A 19,139-nucleotide genomic window follows, 5' to 3' on the forward strand; every position below is an offset into this window, starting at 1 on the left:
CAGACTGCGTAAACGCGTTTTATCTATGTCGTACGTGGCGTATTCACGGGTACGAATAAATGAGTAGAGTACTCGAGGCACACTGTCCGCTATAGGTACCTCCTAACCGTTTATGAAGGACGGGTAAAAACCACATATATCTATAATATTTTATATAGTACGTTAGTGTCTGTGGTAAAAACCAAGCTATAATAATGCACTATGGTAAAAACGTATACGTTTTTGACGAATAGTGGTATTGTGACCAAACCCACCAATTTTTAATCCGTATTAAATTAATATCCGATAATTTCTTTTTGCAACAAACCACGGCCAGCGGGGCCCTGTGTCACTGATCAACTCGAACCGCCTTCGAGCCGGCCCTGGCTAAGGGCCTTATAAAAATCCCGAGGCAAAAATTCCTAGTTTATTATTCATTATAATTCTCAGCTCATTGCAGTTGAAATCCTTTATTGGTCCATTAACTGTCCTCAAAATTTTCGTCTCCCTGACTAAAAATTTTAATTCATCATATATTTTGTAATTGCCACGTTTCTGCTTCATATTATGTGGTAACCGGACGTAATAGTATACAACTGTACCTTGAAATCCCTTTATAAAAATCTAGATCCCATCAATTTTGCAGAAGAATGCAGTTAGAGAAGATTTTATACAAAACGCTTAGAAGCCAAGCTATCTCTTGGCAGATAATTTTGATAGATTGAAGCAATCTAATTGCCCCGGGCAGCATTTTTTTGGGAGACAGCAAATTTGTGTATTCATTTTGTATAAATTATAAACTATTATCATTGGACGATTTTGTCATTTTCTATAAATATTTATATTGATTTTAATTATGATTTTAATGCAAGAATGTCCCATACCATTATGTGGCTTTTATTGATGTCTTTTTCAATAAATGTTAATTTTTAATATGTTTACCATTTTATTAATTGTTAAATATGCCAAATACGTAGATAGTCATAGTTTCAGTTTTTTGGGTAATTTAGAACATCGCTAAATGTCTGCCATAACCGTCATATGGTGTATCATCGTGTATCATCGTCCATCGATTATTATCAAGTTTATTACGACCCGAAGAAGCTCTATAGATGACGAAGTGTCCGGGTTGAACACTCGAGAGTTCTAAATGTAGACTAAATTTGAGACTAACTATAATTTGTTATAACTAATTATATAAAAACTGTTTAGAAAAAAATTATTTAAATTATTTACTCAGGTGAAACCCTAACCGAACTAAAATCCTGCGTACGCTACTGCAGGTTAGCCTTAATATTCTTGGATTAATAATTCTGAATTCCTTTACCATATAGATGATTAATTCATGCATACTAAAGATTGTTCCTAATCTTTGAATCTGTGATCATGTTTGCAGTTTGCACTTTCCAAACTAGTTGTTTGGGACACCTTTGTTGTACCAACATATTTCCCCCAAATTTCATGTAAACCCACTTCATCTTGTATTGTTCTACTTTCCTTACTAGATTTATATAGTCGCTTATTCTTTGCACAGGGTCCTTATACGTCCCATGAACCATAAAATAGTTCCGATTTCTAGTATCCAGTCCTTCTCAAAAATGAGTGAATTCATTCATATGATATATAAATAAACACAAACCTAACCTATATAATATTATGCTATTATAGTTACTTACATCATGTTCCGGGGCAAACATCCACTAGATAGCAGAGTGTTGCTGACAGAAATTAACATTACCATACAAATTAAAACAACAGAGCGCGCTCAGTGCATAGTACAGTACGCACACAGATTATATGAAATAACTATATATTTTCATATAATCTGTGGTACGCAGTGACAACTACAGACAAATTGTAACAAAAGAGCGAACTCACGGCAGACCGGACTATACTCGGTTCCATCTAAGAGTGAACCACCCGACCGACCAATACACATTTTTTCTGCGCATCACAATCCGGACATCGGTAATAGCGTTAGCACAGGCACCCAACGACCGACGACGGCCGGCGATGACTGTCGGCCAATCACAGAATGCATAGTCATCGCATGCGGGGTCAGGTACTGTCCGGTGGCTCAGTCTGCGTGCGCGAAAGTGGTTCACTCTTAGATGGCCCAGAGTATATAATTTCGCAGGCGACTAGCAACTAGCATGAACAACATGGTGTGAAGTAACGTGAGCTATAGTCCGGTCTGCTGTGAGCTCAAACAACATATAATGGCGAAGAGCAGCAGCACGACCAACGTTCCCTATCCTTCAATTCAAATTGCATTTATCAATAAATAGAATTGAATGAAAGGAGTTTCATGGAAATCGGAACATCGACCGTAAGTCTGGCTCTTAATTGAGTTGTCCAAATACCTACCACCGACACATTCAAGACACGGTACAAGCGTCACATATCCCGGGGCTTAACATGGCACTTATTTTAGTTGTCCGAGTAAGGTTCGGTGCCGTGACACGTAATTGAGTTGTCCACCTCTGGTACAGATATGAACAGCACTCAGTTGAGTTATCCGGTTATATTTTGGGGCGCATCCAAATAACACACAGATAAGTTGTTATTTGGGAAAGTGACTTGTACGCTGTGTGAACACCACCTACACTGGAGTGTAATGACATCGCATCGTGGACGCCGTACCATACTTTGGCAGAATAAGCCAACTTCTCGGAACGGACTGCATCTCGATGCATCGAAGCATCGGATCGAGACCTAGGACGTGGTGATACCTTACGACGAATCGGATCCTTACCTGGAACTTGGTATTATCTTGTAGCATCGGCGGATCAAATCAACATCCAGGACTTGGCGACAGATCGAGACTACTACGAAAGATCAACGACGACCTACCAGGATGATAACAATTTCCCGGTCCACCACGGGCTAACCATTATATAGATACGAGTTGTTGTTTTTGTATACTTTATGTAAAAAGTAGAGGATAATAAACATTAATAAATATTGTTAGTTGAATTCATTTTCTAACAGACGGACCGTCTCGGATCGGTACCATTTCAATCATATATAGGTACTTAAGGTACTTTATATGGTACTATGTCAAGTGTTTGAAAGTCAAGTGTCATCAATTTATGTCTCATAAAAGTGATGTGTTATAAAATGTATTTCTCATAAACATCATGTGTTATAATATTTATTTTCCATACCTATAGGCTATATTAGATTAGGTAGCAAAATATTTGGAGTACATATAGGTACCTATTAGTTATTAGTAATAACTTATTACCTTTACCTATAAAACCAATATTGTTCCTTATCGTTTAATCGTTTCAGCTAAATGTAATCTTTATTATCGATGTTGCGTGGGGATGCACAAGTACCTATATCGTGCGACAGACAAACATGAAACAGGTATATAATTTGTCATAAGTCATACTCAGTCTACGAGTTAAATTTTTATTTACCTAATTTAATGAAAATGGAATTAAGTTTGACTCCATCCATTCATGAAAAGCGTGGTACAATGGATATAAATGGCTGTTTATACATATTCAATAGACAATACCAACAAAAAATTGAAGATAATCTTGTGCTTTATTGGATTTATCGATGTGGAGTGCTGATACAGACTATTATTAAAAATAATATTCATATTATTGATCCAAAAGGTAAGCCTTTTTCAATCAACCAACATTCTCATGGGCCAAACCCACAATATTTACAAATTAAAAAAATTAAACAAGGCATTAAACGAAAAGCCGATGAAACTAATGATATGCATCAATAATTTATCAAGAATCGATAATGTCAGCGTCCAAAATCAATTTCTGAAATTATTATTCCCGAAAAATGTCAACATACATTAGACAATCAATTGTTTTTTAATAAAGTCATTTTATCGTGGAAATAATTATGTTATGAGGCAGTGCACCAGGCTAAGTTCCAGCAATGCCAGTGTATCTTTACACGAACCAATTCACCCAGTTTTTCTAACCCAAATATCTCTGTTTCTCCTCTTAAGATAAACTTTTTAAATTTAAAATACAGATTAATCTGGTGTAGCTTAGGACGCTGTAAGAAAATGAGCCCTTAATATTGTGCCATTTCAAAATGGGAGGATTTCAAAATTTGCAATATTGTTACTCATTCACTCACTCATTCACTCACTCACTCACTCACTCATCATCAATACTATAAGACTATCCCATATATAGGTAGAAACGTGAAATTTACACGAAGGTAGGTTTTACAGTGTGACTAAAGGGAAAAATCTAAAAATTTTAATTTTTTAAAAATTAATGCCGCTTTAGAGATTGTATTTCTAAACGTATGAAGTGGCACGCATAAACGTTTTCTTTCAAACAGTGATACAATATGGTAATAAGAAATTGTCTGTAGTTGACTTATATATATATTTATAAAACATAATAATGTTTTCGTACATTTATTTTATTCAAATACAAAATATAATATAATTATTCAAATACAGAATATTGTAATAATATTCGTCGGTTTACCAAGGATAATTTTACGTGATAACGTCATAAGAAAACATTGATGAAAAATTGCATACTCTTATGAATTGAATGGAATTATTATCCGTATCGTAATAGCGACGCATCGTGTTGGTGTGGTTTGTTAGATGTCAGCAACTCTACATTCTCGTATGGTCAAGCATACGTGGTTCTCTCCATGGTGACAAGCCTCCAGGAAGTTCACTTAATTAATTTTGATCCTTGTCAGGTGAAAGCCAAGGATAGTGCAATTGTTGAATATAACCGTCTAAGAACTTTGTATAGGCCAGACTTAACAACTATTCTATCTAAAAAGTCTCGACGACAAAAAATGAGAGATTGTACTTGGCTATCTTGTCTGGTATTGACAACGCTCAAGCGCCCAAGAATCTTTCAGCTCCTCGACAGATACCCAAACGGTCTTACAAAAGAAAATCTACGACATATAAAAAAAAAAAAAATATAACACGTCGTCCACGATGCTGAAGCCCGCTAAAATAAATGATATTCCCAATAAAAACCTAACGGTGAAAAAAGGACAAGTTCCAATCTCCCTCCCAAAAAAGTCGGCCTATCAAAGTCGTGAAATCTACATCGTGGCCAAGTCTGCTATTTTTTAATTCATAACCTCACTGCACTCCTACATTAAAGAGCAACACTCTTCTTTTATTTGTATTGTTTAACACTTGGCCAATAAAACATCATTATCGAATGTACTCACTTATGACTTACGTGGGTGATGGGGTGAAGAGAATTCAGAAAAAAGAAAGCGGTTTAGATTTTCTTCTCAAAAAAGACAGCGAATCATAGTAGTGGTATTTACATTGCAGCCGAGTCTAGTTTATGCCTCATTCAGGAGCTGGCCAAGTGTTAAACAATACAAATAAAAGAGGAGTGTTGCTCTTTAATGTAATCCCTTAATGGGCAGACAAACACAAAATAGATGCCCTCCTGAGCTCACACTTGTTACAAAAGGTAAAAAAAAACTAAAAAAATGTTTGTATTTTGTTGACTGGTGCAGTTGAATTGGTTTGTTATTGAATTTTAGTGGGGGCATTCCATTTTGTTTAGGAAAAAGTTCACATTAGCAAAATCATCGTCTTTGATTTTGATTTTCCAGTTTTTCCCCGAAGTTCTATTTTATTTAGATGTAAGTGTAGATTTTGAGACGCGATATCAGAAATATTATTTGACGTAAGTATTGCTGTGTCGTCACTCGTCAGCAAATGAGGCAAGGAGAGTTTGGTTAATTGTAACTTGTAGGTAAATCAGCGGTAAAGATATTTAGATATCATAAAGTATTAAAGTATATAAGTGGAGAACCTATACCATGATACCTTAAAGAAAAAAATAGCAGCTTTCTATAAGCTCTGTAAATATATATTGAAAAATATACTGTATAATAAATACATAATTAGCTATTCTTGTTTTTAATTACTATATAATGATAATGATAAATAATAATATATATTAGAAGTTCAAATTTGGATTATCCGATTATGTATTTATGTGATATCTAACCTTTTAGTTTACTATACGCCACGGTTTAAGATAGAAATATAGAATCTATCTATACGCTGATGCGTATTTTGAAATTTCATTTCACATTTTTTTATTATCAATTAATTATCGTTCGTAACTTCATATACCTTGATAAAAACTGTGAATTGAAATACAAAAATCGTTTATGCCTAAACGAGTAACCAGTTCTAAGTTCAATTAATCACACGAATAGTGCAGTTCTTTATCTTTTGCAACTATATTTTATATTATTTTACATTATTATCATCATTCATCTGACATGATATCCACCGTATCGATTTTTATATACAAATGACGACCACGACGTACTCAATATACCGACTACCGTCTACTGTCTAGTGTCTTGTGTTCACAACTGTCTACAAATTTGCGGTTTACTACTTTACTCAAATAATCAATAACTAAATCACAACTTGAATTTACACAATTATTTTTGTTTTTAATTCGTATTTTAATTCGCAAACTGATTGTTATCGTTGTAGGGTCAAGTTATCAATAGGGTAAGTACTTGGTTCTAACATTGATAGATTTTAAAATATTTCTAAATTAAAAATTGGGTTTAAATAGAAATTATTTTTATATTTATTGTTTACATAAAATATTGTGTTACAGGTGAAATGTGTATGCCTGATTTTCAGAAACCCGCCGACGACTCGCCAATATCTGACGAAGAAGGTGCGCCTGAGGAGGAACAAAGTGACGAAGACATTTATCACTTAAATTCTGACAATGAGTCCTCATCAGATTCAAGTTTAGGTAAATTTTACGATCCATCTTGAGTATACCAATGATGCTTTTATTATTAATATTTTTGAAATAAATTAATGTGTATTATTTTACCTTTAATAGACTACCATTGTTTATCTAATTACTTTTATAATCATAGACCTATAGTTTTAATCTAATGTATTGGCATAGCCTAACCAAAGCCACATATTTCTTAGAGATAACAGTTTATTATGCTGTCTCTTTATTATTCTTACTCAATTAATATTGCAGCTGTTATCTTACAAGACGATGATGAAGTAAGTGATGATGATATTGAAGGAGAAGAAGACGAGGATGATGATGATGATGATGATGATGATGACGACGACGACGACGACGACGATGATGATGACAACGATGAAGAAGAGAATGTTGATGGCAGCGGCAATGGGGATGATGACGAAGAGGAAGAATTAGAAGAGGAAGAAGATGAGGTGGTAGCAGCTTTTGTTTCAGCTAGTTCAGATAAAAATAGAAATCATCCACCTAATTTATCTGTTGGGAATGTCCTAATTGGTGGATTTTCTTTTCATCCGAATACAAATGTTATTGCTCTTGGGCTATCAAATGGTGATATTGCTATGTATGCACATTTTTTCCTAATTAAAGAATATTAGGTAAAAGTATGTATTTATAATATAAATACTTCTTGTTTTATTTATAGGTATAAGTATAGTAATGAAATGAATGAGCATTTGAGGACAAATGATAATGTTCATTTAAAAAAAGTTATGGTATTAGATTTTAATGAAACTGGTGATTTAATTTATTCTGCTTGTAAGGACAATAATGTCTCAGTGTCTGATGCCGAAACAGGAAAAATGAAAGTATACTTTGAAAAAGCTCATACAGCTGGGTTAGTTAATTCAAACTTAATAAATGTCCATAATTTAAGTTTAAAGCATTTCCTTTTATAGGAGTTTTGTAACAGCACTTTCTTTTATTGATGAAAATTTGTTTGCTACTGGTGATGAAGATGGTGTAGTTAATGGTAAAACATAACACAGTCACATATTTTATTGTTATTTAATATACGTTGATAATTAGTTTAATTTATATTTTCCAGTTTGGGATATACGAGCAAACGGGTGTAGATTTTCATTAAAGAAAACTGAGGATAGTATTAATTCAATGATCACTATTAATAATAGTAACAATCAACCCACTTTAGCTTGTGCTTCTGGTGATGGTACATTGACCATTATTGACTTATCAACAAAAAAAATGGTTGTCCAGGTATTTTAATATATTTTTACTTTTGTGTGCATTATTAGAACTGTAATAAAATTATATTTTTAATATTTTTTTTCAGTCAGAACCATATAAATCTGTACTAACTAGCTGTGTAACAATGAAACGAAAAACAAAAGTAGTATGTGGTACTGGTGAAGGATCACTGATTACATTTAGTACAGGAGACTTCAGTATGTTCAACGATGAATTCCCCTGTGTTGATAAGGGTGCCGCAGTAAACAGATTAGTTCCAGTTACAGAAAATATTATATTAAGTGCTTTAGATAATGGAAAAATCAGGTATGATAAATATATATTTTGTTTTTCTCACTGACAGAAAACTAAAATTATAACATTCATTATTTAGGGCAACAAATTTATTTCCCAACTGTCATTTGGGAATTGTTGGTCATCATCAAGATATGTCTGTTGATCTTATGGATATATCAGACAATGGCCATTTAATAGCTTCGACATCTTATTTCAGTAGTATTGTTAAATTTTGGAACATAGAATTCTTTGAGGATTTTGATTTAAAAAACCACTTTAAGAAGATTAATACAAAAGAATTTAATTTGCCATCATCAAATGTTGTTAATGCTACAGACTTCTTTTCTGGTCTTCAATAAATATTTGTAAATGGTGCGTTGTACATAAAACTATATAGATAATGTAAAGACTACAATTTTTATTAGATCCACTTTCAAAAAAACTGATAAAACATTTTATCATATATGATTTTATTTGATATATATCTATATTTTTTAATTTTCAAATATATACTTGTGTAAATTACTTAAGAAAAAGAATAATTCTTATTTGATTTAAATTGACTTCTATGTCAAATTTAACAACCAGTATATTACCAAACACTATCGAAACTATATAATTGAAATTGAGTAGCTTCTGTAAACATCACTTAATGAATTGATCCAAAAGTATCTAACAGACCCTTTTTTTTTTTTTGATAAATCCTCTGAATTAAAAAAAATATTTTTATTTAATAATTTGAATTTCTAATAATAAATAATTCAATGTTAAAATGGAATGCTTGATTAATATCTTAATAGAGTAACCGATGATCAATTAAAGATTTTGACTATAAAAACCAACTAATAAAATAAATATAATAAATTATTACAAAATTAAATTGCTAACTAATTATTAAAAAAAAATGGGAAATACTTATCATGATAATATATATCTAATTATTTAAAAGTTAAATATAATTAGTTATAGTTAAAATCCAATAATAATTAATAATTATACATTTAAAAATAAGTATAAATATAAAATAAATTAAAACGCACATAGTTGGTAGGTAGATATTTAGTATAATAAATTCAAAATACTTCAAGGAGTAATCAAGAGTTTATCTTGACCCAGTTTGATCAGGTCTATAATAATGTGATGAAGGATGAGATGGATGTACAGGAGGTGGAAAACATCTAACATGTTCTACTGCGCTAGCATCTGTTTCATTAGCTTTTAAATATTTGTTCAATGTAGCAAAAATCTGTGAATTCAGTACTTGAAAACGACGTATTCTGTCAACCATACGTTTCAAATGCTGTGAAAAAAAAACCATTTGTAAAGTCTGTATGGCTTAAAATGTATACCATACAATATATGTATACATACAATTCCTTTGACATTATCATCTTTGCTGTCAACTCGTTGGACTCGAAGTATGTGATAGCAAAAGTCAAGTGCCTCAAATCTTCTCTGTTGGCCAAGTAAAACAATCATAGTACAACCTGCCCAATGAAGTCCTTCGCCAAAAAGCTCCCTAAATATGAATAATAGAAATGTATGTGCTAAATCTATACTATAACAGTAATGAATGAATGTACTTACTCAACAGTAAACTCCGTATCACCCACCGGTATACAATACACAAATTGAAGCGCCGACCATAGTCTATGAAATTCTGTACACTCGTCTATGTTCATTACGCCATTTTGAGGTGGTGGACCCACCCATACAGGGTCATCTAACATACCTCGAAGTCTTGAAAGTACCACTTCAAATATCGATAGACCACAACATAAACGCTCACGTGTTAATAGGTCTCCATCACGAGCTATTGTAACTTGCTAAAATTAAAATTAAAATATAAATAATAATTTAATATGTTTATTTATATTACTAACTTTAGCTGTTCCATATCGCTCAATATTAGGAACAATTTGTAAAGCAGCATACTTTGCTTCTAAACGTTTTTGTTTACTTTCTGTCTTTTCACCTTCCTTAGTAAAAGGTCTAGGTAAAATATTCTGGAATGGTGCAGCATGTAGAAGGTCGCAAACTTCTTCTTGAGATAATGCTTGTTCCATCAACAAACAAAATAGAATTGTGTTGCCTAATTCTCGAAAATTGTGAAACAATTCGGTCTTTGCATCAGGGTATTGCACTATATCATTAAGCTGGGCATGGTAATAACCTAGAACACCAGGTGATCCATAATCATATCGTGGCAATTTGCATTGCCTGGGCATAGCTTCCATTAATGTTTTTGCAAATTGTAAAAGATTCCCCTGAATCAATGACTTGACTATTTTTAACAACTCTTCCATAACAACAGCAATTCCTTGATAACCTAACATTTTACACATAGTACGGAAATGTGGGGCACCAACAAATCCTAAATTAGAAAAAAATCAATTAATAATAACAGTTTAAAAATAATAATGAAAAATAATAATATTTACCAGTATACTGTCCGTAAATAGTAGTATACGCAAGATTCAATTGTTTACTGCCCCACAAATATTGGTGTCCCATTTGAGGAGGTTTATCCCTTTGTACAGGTTGTGTAAAACTTATGCCTCGACATTTAACAAAACGATTGGTAGCGGCATTATAACAATAGTTTGGTAAAAAATCATAATTTAATTCCCAAAAAACATGCAAAGTGATACGGCCATATGGAGCCAGCACATTATGATTAGCCTCACGGAACATGGCATCAAATTCATCCAAAGCTAGATGTTTACATAACAATTTGTGACACAATCTGTTTACTTGCATAATACCTTCCAATTCCTATAATAAAAAAACATGATTAAATTGTATAGAATTCTAACAATCGATAAAAAATAAAGTTAAGAAATAACATACCACAATACCAGTGATATCACCACCTTCAAATTTTGCAATAGCTAGTTCCAGAGACTTTAACATATCTGCATTAACTCGCTGTGTAATCAGTTTGTTTAAATCTACACTACGCCCCAATAATTGCACGTGTCGTTGTTTTAACAGAGTTTCATATCTGTTTGCTCTTGGATATAAAATAAGGTATGTACCCATAGCAACACACTCTACACGGAATCTCTTGTCCAATAATATACTTGATGCTAACTGTTTATAGTGAGCAAAGATTTGCTCACTTAATTTGTAAACAAATTGATCAAAGCAAAGATTCACTTCAGCCTCAACTTCATCATATAGAAACTGTTTGCGGAATACAGTTAAAGCATAATGAGCACTGTCATTGTACAAATCTAACGGATATAAGACGTATTCCATCATGGATGGTTCTTTTGTCTTCAAAATATGATCAGTCAATATCCAAGGCATTGACATTTCAATCGGAAACTGAATTCTTTTTTCCATTGTAATTAAATCACTGCATTCTTCATTGTGCTGATGTTTAACAGTACATTTTTGAATACGTCTTGCCATGGTCATTTCCAAATAAAACTCACGATACCATAGTTGTGAAAGATCACAACAGTGTTGTAATGACTCTAAATAAAATTTGATGAATAATAATATTATATAAGAATATATAATAAGGGAAAAACTAGACAATTTAACTGGGACAAATATTTATTGCTAGTATGAAACTTGTTTATTATGAATATATCAATAGGTACAACAAACAAGTAATATATCTACTGGTAATAATATAATATTATAGTAATAACAAACAAAATATCCAATTATAAATATTAAGTTATGTATACATACGACTAAATCCAAGGAGATAGCTCCAAAAAAATGAAGTCTTATGAAATTGATCAATTTGCATCAGGTATTGTCCATCAATATCTTTTCGTAAAGTACGTTTACCACCAGATTTATCTGCAATTAATGATTCCAACATTGTTCTAACCATGTAGAGTTGAGTAGATGAAGGGCCTAAAAAAAAGGAAACACAAAATTGGATGTGTTATTTTTAATATTATTACAATTTAAGACTTACCAACATTCCTTCTAGGCACTTTAATTCCGAATCCAACATCTGGATCCTTTTTCCCTTTCAAAGCTGGATCTGCTGACGGCTCTACACCTCTTTGCCAGTCAGCACAAGTTTCTCGAACTGAAACGAGTATACTTCTAATAAGATCTCTTTTATTCTTAATAGCCTTTCTTAATGGTTCCCTCAATGTTAATTGAACAAAATCTTGTAATTCTGCATAGATATTACGACGAATAGTGTCAGTAAAAACTGTTTCCATTCGAGCCATAAGAACTTGTAATCCTTTTATCATTGCTATTACTTCAATAAGTGCAAATTTTTCTTCATCTGTATAATTGTAACGTGTGGCTCGTTCATATTCTTCAGCTTCGACAGGACATTCTTTGTTTTGATGGTGATCAGTAGGATGAAGTAATTTCCAAGAATAGAGTTCTGTCACAACACTTGTCCACTCAGACAGAAGTTGTAACCCCCTTAATGCCAATTCAGCTGTATCTTTGTTTTCAGTATCTGTTCTTGTTTCTTTATACGTAGTAGTTACTTCATTACTATAACGAGCCAATTCACTGATATACTTTACATGATCTTCTCTTATTTGAGGTAAATGCACCATGAGATCCGCTTGTGGACTAATTTGCGGTGAACTAGATAGAGGCCAACGTCCTGGTTCAAAATGTTTAGATCGCTTGATATAATTAAATGGTGCTATCTGCATGTCTCCAAATAGAGGGACAACTTCTAGATTCTAATAAATAAATAAAATAAATAATTCATATTAATAATAATTTATTAACAATTCAACACAAAATATATATTAAATATTCAACAAATGAAATAATTTTAAACCTTAAAAATTCTGTCAATTTTGCCTAAATTCAGTTTTTTCTTCTGATCTAATTTATTAATATTACATAGTTCATTATCCATGAGGAACAATCCAAATCCCATAACCTATAAATAAAATAGATATGAATTTTACAAAGCAAAATGAAATATAGCAGTATTCATATTTACCTTAACAAGCATATGTTTTTCTGATGGAGTAAGGTACATTTTTGATTCAAACATTTGGACACACAAATTGACAACATCTGATAAAAGTTCTTCATACGCAGGAATTTTTTCTAAATTTTCTTTAACTGTGTCTCTAATTTTATTCTGTGTGGCCAAGAACATAGATAAATTTTGAGATTCCTGAAGTGTATGAGAGTCTGCCATCACTTTCAAAAATTGAGCGGCTCGGCGATAGCTCGAATAATCATTTTTTACACTAGATTTCATATTTTTCAGTTCATCAAGCACAGCAAACATATTAATAAATTTTCCGAGCGTTAGTATATATGCTTCAGATATAAAGTCTTTTCGTTTTTCAGCATGGCACAAACGTTTAACTTCTCCACAAAACCGTTCGATTGCTTTCCTCTAATAAACAATAAAAATAATAATAACGAACATTCTTATTTCTAAGCAAAAGCAGTACATAATATAATTTCTGTAAGAGATAGAAAGACAATTTGATTTAATTACTTGGAAATACATGAACTGAAGTAGTTTGTTAACTTCTGGTCCTAAAACCTCAACAGTTTTCTCATATATCTCAACTCGATTAGGTTGTTCATTGGATTTTGGCTGTGGAATTGCTCTTGAACAACAACGCCAGGTATAAAGCATGACCGCATGCACTTGTCCTTCTTCCAATAATTCATTCTAAAAAAAGGCCATAAAAATAAAAATATATATTATATATTATAAATATAAACACATTCAGCAATCAACAAGTTATAAATTTTCATATTACAAGACTGGCGTGAACAGTGGCTTCTTCAATATATTTTGCTATGCCTGTTACAAATCCATTACGGTCTTCGAAATTTGTATCAAAATCAGCTTGATAAAGAATTGAACACGGTTGTGCTTCTATACATGGTTGTTCATCAGGCAGTGTGAGTTCATCGAGCACGTCCACATTCGACAAAGCATCTGTCAGTGTCACCTTGTCTGTGGCCATATTCTAAAAATACTAATAACACATTACAATTAGAAAAACTTAAGATATAATTGTTATTAACAGTTATTGTGAATTACCGCTGTGTTCCAACTTCCAGGTGAGTCTTTTCAATTTTTAGGTTTTTAACAAAACGAAATGCGTATAAATGGTTTAGATAGGCATTATAGATTAAACTGGTAATATTAAACGAGTAATGTACGTAATCATATTTTAATTGTTTAATTGATTCAAGAACGCCATAATTAAAATGGAAATAAATTGAAAATTGTAAACAAACCCAATACTTGAGTAAATTAACTTATCAGATAAAAATGGTTTCGTCAGGACCAGCAATTCCACCACAATCATTAAAACAACAAAGTATTTATGTTACCCAGACTTCGACTACAATTTATATTACAGCACAGAACAATATGGAACTATTGAAGCGACACTCGATCATCTGGTTTATGTATCCCTCTATGTATGAAGTATTGTACTCAAAAAATTGTACCGTATCCGTAATCTGATAGGATGTTGGTAACGTACGAATGTCTCTTCGCAGGAAAAAATTTTTGTTGGATCCATATCCGTGACGTCACTGTTATCTATGCACGTCTCTGTGATACCATTCTGTATTATCAGCGATACAATAATATTGATACTAATATTGAATGTAATAAGATAAAGATTCGTCGTCTTTTTAATAATTTAAATATATTTTTATTAATTAATTATTAAAATGTTTAATTGTGAAGTTTGCGATTCAAATTATAATTCTATTTCCGGTTTAAATAAGCACCATAGGATTAAACATATAAATATACCTAGATAATATAACCAGATTTAGATGAAGATTATGGGAATACAGAAATTACACATAAACTCGAGTCAATACTTGGTATGGTTAATCGTACAAAGTTAAATGACATAGATCAAAAATATATAGTAAAACAATGTAATAAAATAATTTCGAAATTTGCCAAAAATACAGATTTTAAAAATACTTCAAATGTAGGAAAGAAGAGAAATATTGAACCTCAAACCAGATTTTTTACCAACAAAAGAAAAAGAATTGAATCACCTACTTTATCATCTACTGAAAGTAAACATATTAGAGAATCACTAAGGAATTCTTCCAATGAAACATTATTTATAAGTAATACACAAATGTTTGACCACTCCTATTTATAAATTATCATTATATATAAATTATTTACATTTTAATTTTTAACTAAGTGATTTATGATTGACAATTCAATTTTTTGATATTACATTATATAATAATTGTTTACTATTTTTTTTTATATTATGTCAGAGCTGTATATTATTATAATTGTAACCAAAATGACCACTAGGTTTATGTATTATAGTGAATAGTGATTGTTATTATTATTTATTTATTCCTATTTTGAAATATAACTAAGAAGTTTATATTTTCAAATTTAATAAGCATTTCTTATAATCATTTATATTTTAAATGTAAGCTACAGCTATAACAATAATCTAAAACGGTTGTACAATTTCTACATTCAATATTGGTATCAATTAAACATTTTAATAATTAATTAATAAAAATATATTTAAATTATTAAAAAGACGACGACATTCAATATTAGTATCAATATTATTGTATCGCTGATAATACAGAATGGTATCACAGAGACGTGCATAGATAACAGTGACGTCACGGATATGGATCCGACAAAAAATTTTTCCTGCGAAGAGATTCGTGTTCTTGAAGTTTTCAGCGCTACCGGTGGTTTTATTTGGCTACACACAATTTGTATCTTAGTCCGTGTTAAATGCAGAGGGCGCTGTGAACTCCAGGAACACATAGCGACCCCCCGCACTTTGCCTCTTGGACATACATTCGTGGCCGTGATAATCTGCTCGTTTCCAGTACATAAGTACATTATATCCATGATATCATTATAAATATGATTATATCTAAGGCCGTGGTCCGTGGTATTCATTTTGACGTGATAACTATAATAACAGTTACATTGTTAAGCAAATCAGTATCACGATTATGAACTATAAAGAACTTTGGTTTATAATCGTGCTTACTAGTTGTTACTCTTCAAGTGTATACCACGACAGAATATATAAACTTTAATTATTTAAATTATAAACTATACTATAAATTGTTGTTAAAATTGAATTTACAATATTTATTATTCGCCTATATATTATATATATTTTTTAAATATCAGACAAATTGATTTTATTTTGTTTTTTTTTAGTTAAATTAATAATAATTTATAAAATTAAATTCATCTTTGTGTTATGGTTGTGCCGCAAACTTGTTTCTAGCATCAATAGGTATTAGTTATTTCAAAATAAATTTTTTTTTGCAAGTTCCAATCTATACTCACGATCGTGGTTATAAATTTATAATAATAAATTCACGATTCAGGTTAAAAAATCTGAACTCTAGATCTTTAATGTGGCTACAATTTTACAAATCCAAAATATATGATCATATTTTTGAATTTTAATTTTCAGAATAATATACTAAATATTTGAATATTTAATTTAATTGGTATAATTGTACCAACAATACTCGTTTATAATCTTTCAAATTTAAAACAATTGATACCTTATTTACATTTAAAAAACAACATTTATTTAATGGATTAATTAATTTAAGAATTTGTAACAAAAATTATTAGAATACACTAACAAAAATGTGTTATCTTGGTCGAATACTATTACAAGTGTAGATCACTTTATAATTTCACTATATTTTACAAGGGTATATTGATTATTGTTATGAAATAAATAATCATATTATTTCCAATTTCAGGTAGTAAATGATGAATATGAAACTATTAAGTTTACCATGCAGATATACTCTGAGCAGGCATCTGTATTCCAGTTGTTCAGTAAAAGACATTTTAAATACTCAACCCGAGGGTTGTAAAAAAAAATTAAAGGTAATACCTATCAAAAAATTAAATGGATATACCTATCTAAATAATTTTAATCAAACTTAATAATTAGTAAGTATTGCCTATAAAACTTAGTTTTTTCTTAAGTAATATTGGTAATTTTATGACTTGGTTATTAATTTATTCAGTCTATGACCCATGTAAAACCAATTACAATGCATAATATTTTTTTTCTATCTATTGTAGTATCTATAAATTAGTATTAAATTGTTAAAACTGAAAAAACATACCTAATAAATAATAATCAAACTATAAAATATCATAGTAAATATTTCTTAGTTATTTTACCTTATTTTTAATAAGTACAACTATTATTTGGTTGTATTATGATTATACATGATTGTATGATTTATATTAAAAAAGTTCTTAATTATAATCTATATCTATTAATTAACTTTGTATTTTACTAATAATTGTTGTTTGTTTGAATTTTAGGGTTGGGCAAAAGCAATGCGAAAAATGAAAGAAAACATATTTGTGGACTTAGATGATGGTTCTACACATCGTCGTCTACAAGTAGTAATACCTAAAAATAAGATTCCAGCTTCATTGACCTATGGATGTTCCTTTGAAGCTGAGGGTGTCTTAGTTAGAAACCCTAACTATCAACTGGAATTGGTAGCAGAATCTATTAATGTTTATGGATCATGTGTTGTCCAAGATGGTTATCCATTTGCACCTCGAAAAACTTACCATCCAGAATATGTCAGACAACATTTACATATTCGTCCACGTACAGCAACATTTAGTAGTCTACTTAGGCTCAGAGACAAATTGTCTAGTGCTGTTAGAAATAGATTTGCTGAAGACAATTTTATAGAAATAAATGCTCCAGTATTATCTTCTAATGATTGTGAAGGAGCTGGTGAAGTATTTGCAGTTAAACCAGATAGTGAAAATTTAGTTAAAGAAATGATTACAAAAGATCATCAGTCACCTATGGAAGCTTTTTTTAATGGGCAAACGTATTTAACAGTATCTGGACAGTTGCATTTAGAATGTATGGCGCGGGCTCTAACTAAAGTTTACACATTAGGGCCAACATTTAGAGCAGAAAATTCAAAGTCTAGATTACATTTATCCGAATTTTATATGATTGAAGCTGAGCAAGCTTTTATTGACAATACAGAAGAACTCTTGAGTTCAATAGAAAAAACTACATCTACAGTTGTAAAACAACTTTTGGAGAAATCTAGTGATGAAATAGGCCATTACAGAAACATCATAGGTGCTTCTAAAGACAATGACCCTGTGAATATGGTTAATGTTCCTTATGAAGTAATTAGTTACCAAAAAGCATGTGATGTATTAGAAAAAGAAAATTGCTTTAAAAACTCAATGATTCGAGGCAAACCTTTGGCTAAAGAACATGAATTGTTTTTGGTGAAATATAACGGTCAGAAACCTATTTTTGTCGTGGATTGGCCTAAAGATTTAAAACCATTTTATACTAAAGCTATACCTAATAACAAATCATTGGTGTGTTAAATATTCAACTAATTAATATAAAAAATAATATTTGTGTTGTTATTGTTTAGGTGTATGCTGTAGACCTATTGTGTCCAAATGTTGGTGAATTATGCGGTGGAAGTGTGCGAGAAGATGATTATGACGTTTTGAAAGAAAAATTATCTTTTGTAGGATTAGAAGACAAACTTCATTGGTATTTAGAATTAAGAAAATTTGGGAATGTGTCTACTGCTGGTTTTGGCATAGGTTTTGAACGATTTCTTCAAGTATTGTTAGATGTACAGAATATTAAAGATACCATTGCATTTCCAAGATGGCCACATAACTGTAAAATGTAAATATTGAATTTAATAACAAAACTTGTTTACTGTAGTTATGTACTATTGAATGTACTATCAATAAGATTTATTTGAATATATATTTTATTTTAAATGTTATCCTCTTGATTTAACCTCACAAAACACAAAACATTTTTACTATTAATTGGCCGTCAGGCACTACAAACAATTATATAAAATCTTCAA

At 31.1% G+C, this 19,139-nt stretch overlaps 3 protein-coding genes across 6 annotated transcripts; 2 read left to right on the plus strand and 1 right to left on the minus strand.

Moving 5' to 3' along the window:
* The first annotated feature begins 6,198 nt into the window (after positions 1-6,198).
* On the plus strand, positions 6,199-8,659 carry LOC132949784 (WD repeat-containing protein 55 homolog). The gene is made up of 8 exons (XM_061020862.1): positions 6,199-6,496; positions 6,609-6,752; positions 6,996-7,347; positions 7,429-7,620; positions 7,682-7,755; positions 7,831-8,000; positions 8,077-8,297; positions 8,365-8,659. The coding sequence occupies exons 2-8, from the start codon at positions 6,614-6,616 to the stop codon at positions 8,624-8,626; spliced, it is 1,410 nt and encodes a 469-aa protein (XP_060876845.1). The 5' UTR covers positions 6,199-6,496; positions 6,609-6,613; the 3' UTR covers positions 8,627-8,659.
* Positions 8,549-14,734, minus strand: LOC132949782 (cytoplasmic FMR1-interacting protein). 2 transcript variants are annotated; one of them, XM_061020857.1, is made up of 13 exons: positions 14,290-14,734; positions 14,003-14,215; positions 13,732-13,911; positions 13,219-13,626; positions 13,051-13,155; positions 12,208-12,949; positions 11,973-12,143; positions 11,118-11,749; positions 10,709-11,042; positions 10,151-10,641; positions 9,855-10,093; positions 9,639-9,786; positions 8,549-9,567 (listed from the first exon to the last, which is right to left on the minus strand). In XM_061020857.1, exons 2-13 carry the CDS (start codon positions 14,210-14,212, stop codon positions 9,370-9,372), a joined length of 3,858 nt encoding a protein of 1,285 aa, XP_060876840.1. In that variant the 5' UTR covers positions 14,213-14,215; positions 14,290-14,734; the 3' UTR covers positions 8,549-9,369. The 2 variants fall into 2 exon arrangements, with proteins under 2 accessions (XP_060876840.1, XP_060876839.1); XM_061020856.1 differs by having other exon boundaries at positions 14,003-14,224.
* A 136-nt stretch (positions 14,735-14,870) lies between these two features.
* Positions 14,871-19,047, plus strand: LOC132949783 (probable asparagine--tRNA ligase, mitochondrial). 3 transcript variants are annotated; one of them, XM_061020861.1, is made up of 5 exons: positions 14,871-15,149; positions 15,210-16,101; positions 17,001-17,130; positions 17,581-18,624; positions 18,684-19,047. In XM_061020861.1, exons 3-5 carry the CDS (start codon positions 17,008-17,010, stop codon positions 18,951-18,953), a joined length of 1,437 nt encoding a protein of 478 aa, XP_060876844.1. In that variant the 5' UTR covers positions 14,871-15,149; positions 15,210-16,101; positions 17,001-17,007; the 3' UTR covers positions 18,954-19,047. The 3 variants fall into 3 exon arrangements, with proteins under 3 accessions (XP_060876844.1, XP_060876843.1, XP_060876842.1); XM_061020860.1 differs by having other exon boundaries at positions 14,871-15,092; positions 15,186-16,101; XM_061020859.1 differs by lacking the exons at positions 14,871-15,149; positions 15,210-16,101 and adding an exon at positions 16,182-16,516.
* Positions 19,048-19,139: the final 92 nt, after the last annotated feature.

This window comes from Metopolophium dirhodum, chromosome 7 (genome assembly GCF_019925205.1).
Source record: "Metopolophium dirhodum isolate CAU chromosome 7, ASM1992520v1, whole genome shotgun sequence".
Lineage (NCBI taxonomy): Eukaryota > Metazoa > Arthropoda > Insecta > Hemiptera > Aphididae > Metopolophium > Metopolophium dirhodum.

What these genes read in the sequence shown, in the direction of transcription:
- LOC132949783 (XM_061020861.1), top strand. Translation starts at nt 17,008, where the DNA reads ATGATGAATATGAAACTATTAAGTTTACCATGCAGATATACTCTGAGC. An exon ending in GTTGTAAAAAAAAATTAAAG is followed by an intron (nt 17,131 to 17,580) that starts GTAATACCTATC and finishes TTTGAATTTTAG; the next exon opens with GGTTGGGCAAAAGCAATGCG. An exon ending in TACCTAATAACAAATCATTG is followed by an intron (nt 18,625 to 18,683) that starts GTGTGTTAAATA and finishes GTTATTGTTTAG; the next exon opens with GTGTATGCTGTAGACCTATT.
- LOC132949784 (XM_061020862.1), top strand. Translation starts at nt 6,614, where the DNA reads ATGTGTATGCCTGATTTTCAGAAACCCGCCGACGACTCGCCAATATCT. An exon ending in CTCATCAGATTCAAGTTTAG is followed by an intron (nt 6,753 to 6,995) that starts GTAAATTTTACG and finishes TTAATATTGCAG; the next exon opens with CTGTTATCTTACAAGACGAT. An exon ending in TGAAGATGGTGTAGTTAATG is followed by an intron (nt 7,756 to 7,830) that starts GTAAAACATAAC and finishes TATATTTTCCAG; the next exon opens with TTTGGGATATACGAGCAAAC.
- LOC132949782 (XM_061020857.1), bottom strand. Translation starts at nt 14,212, where the DNA reads ATGGCCACAGACAAGGTGACACTGACAGATGCTTTGTCGAATGTGGAC. An exon ending in GTGATATCACTGGTATTGTG is followed by an intron (nt 11,043 to 11,117) that starts GTATGTTATTTC and finishes TTTTTATTATAG; the next exon opens with GAATTGGAAGGTATTATGCA. An exon ending in GATACGGAGTTTACTGTTGA is followed by an intron (nt 9,787 to 9,854) that starts GTAAGTACATTC and finishes ATTCATATTTAG; the next exon opens with GGAGCTTTTTGGCGAAGGAC.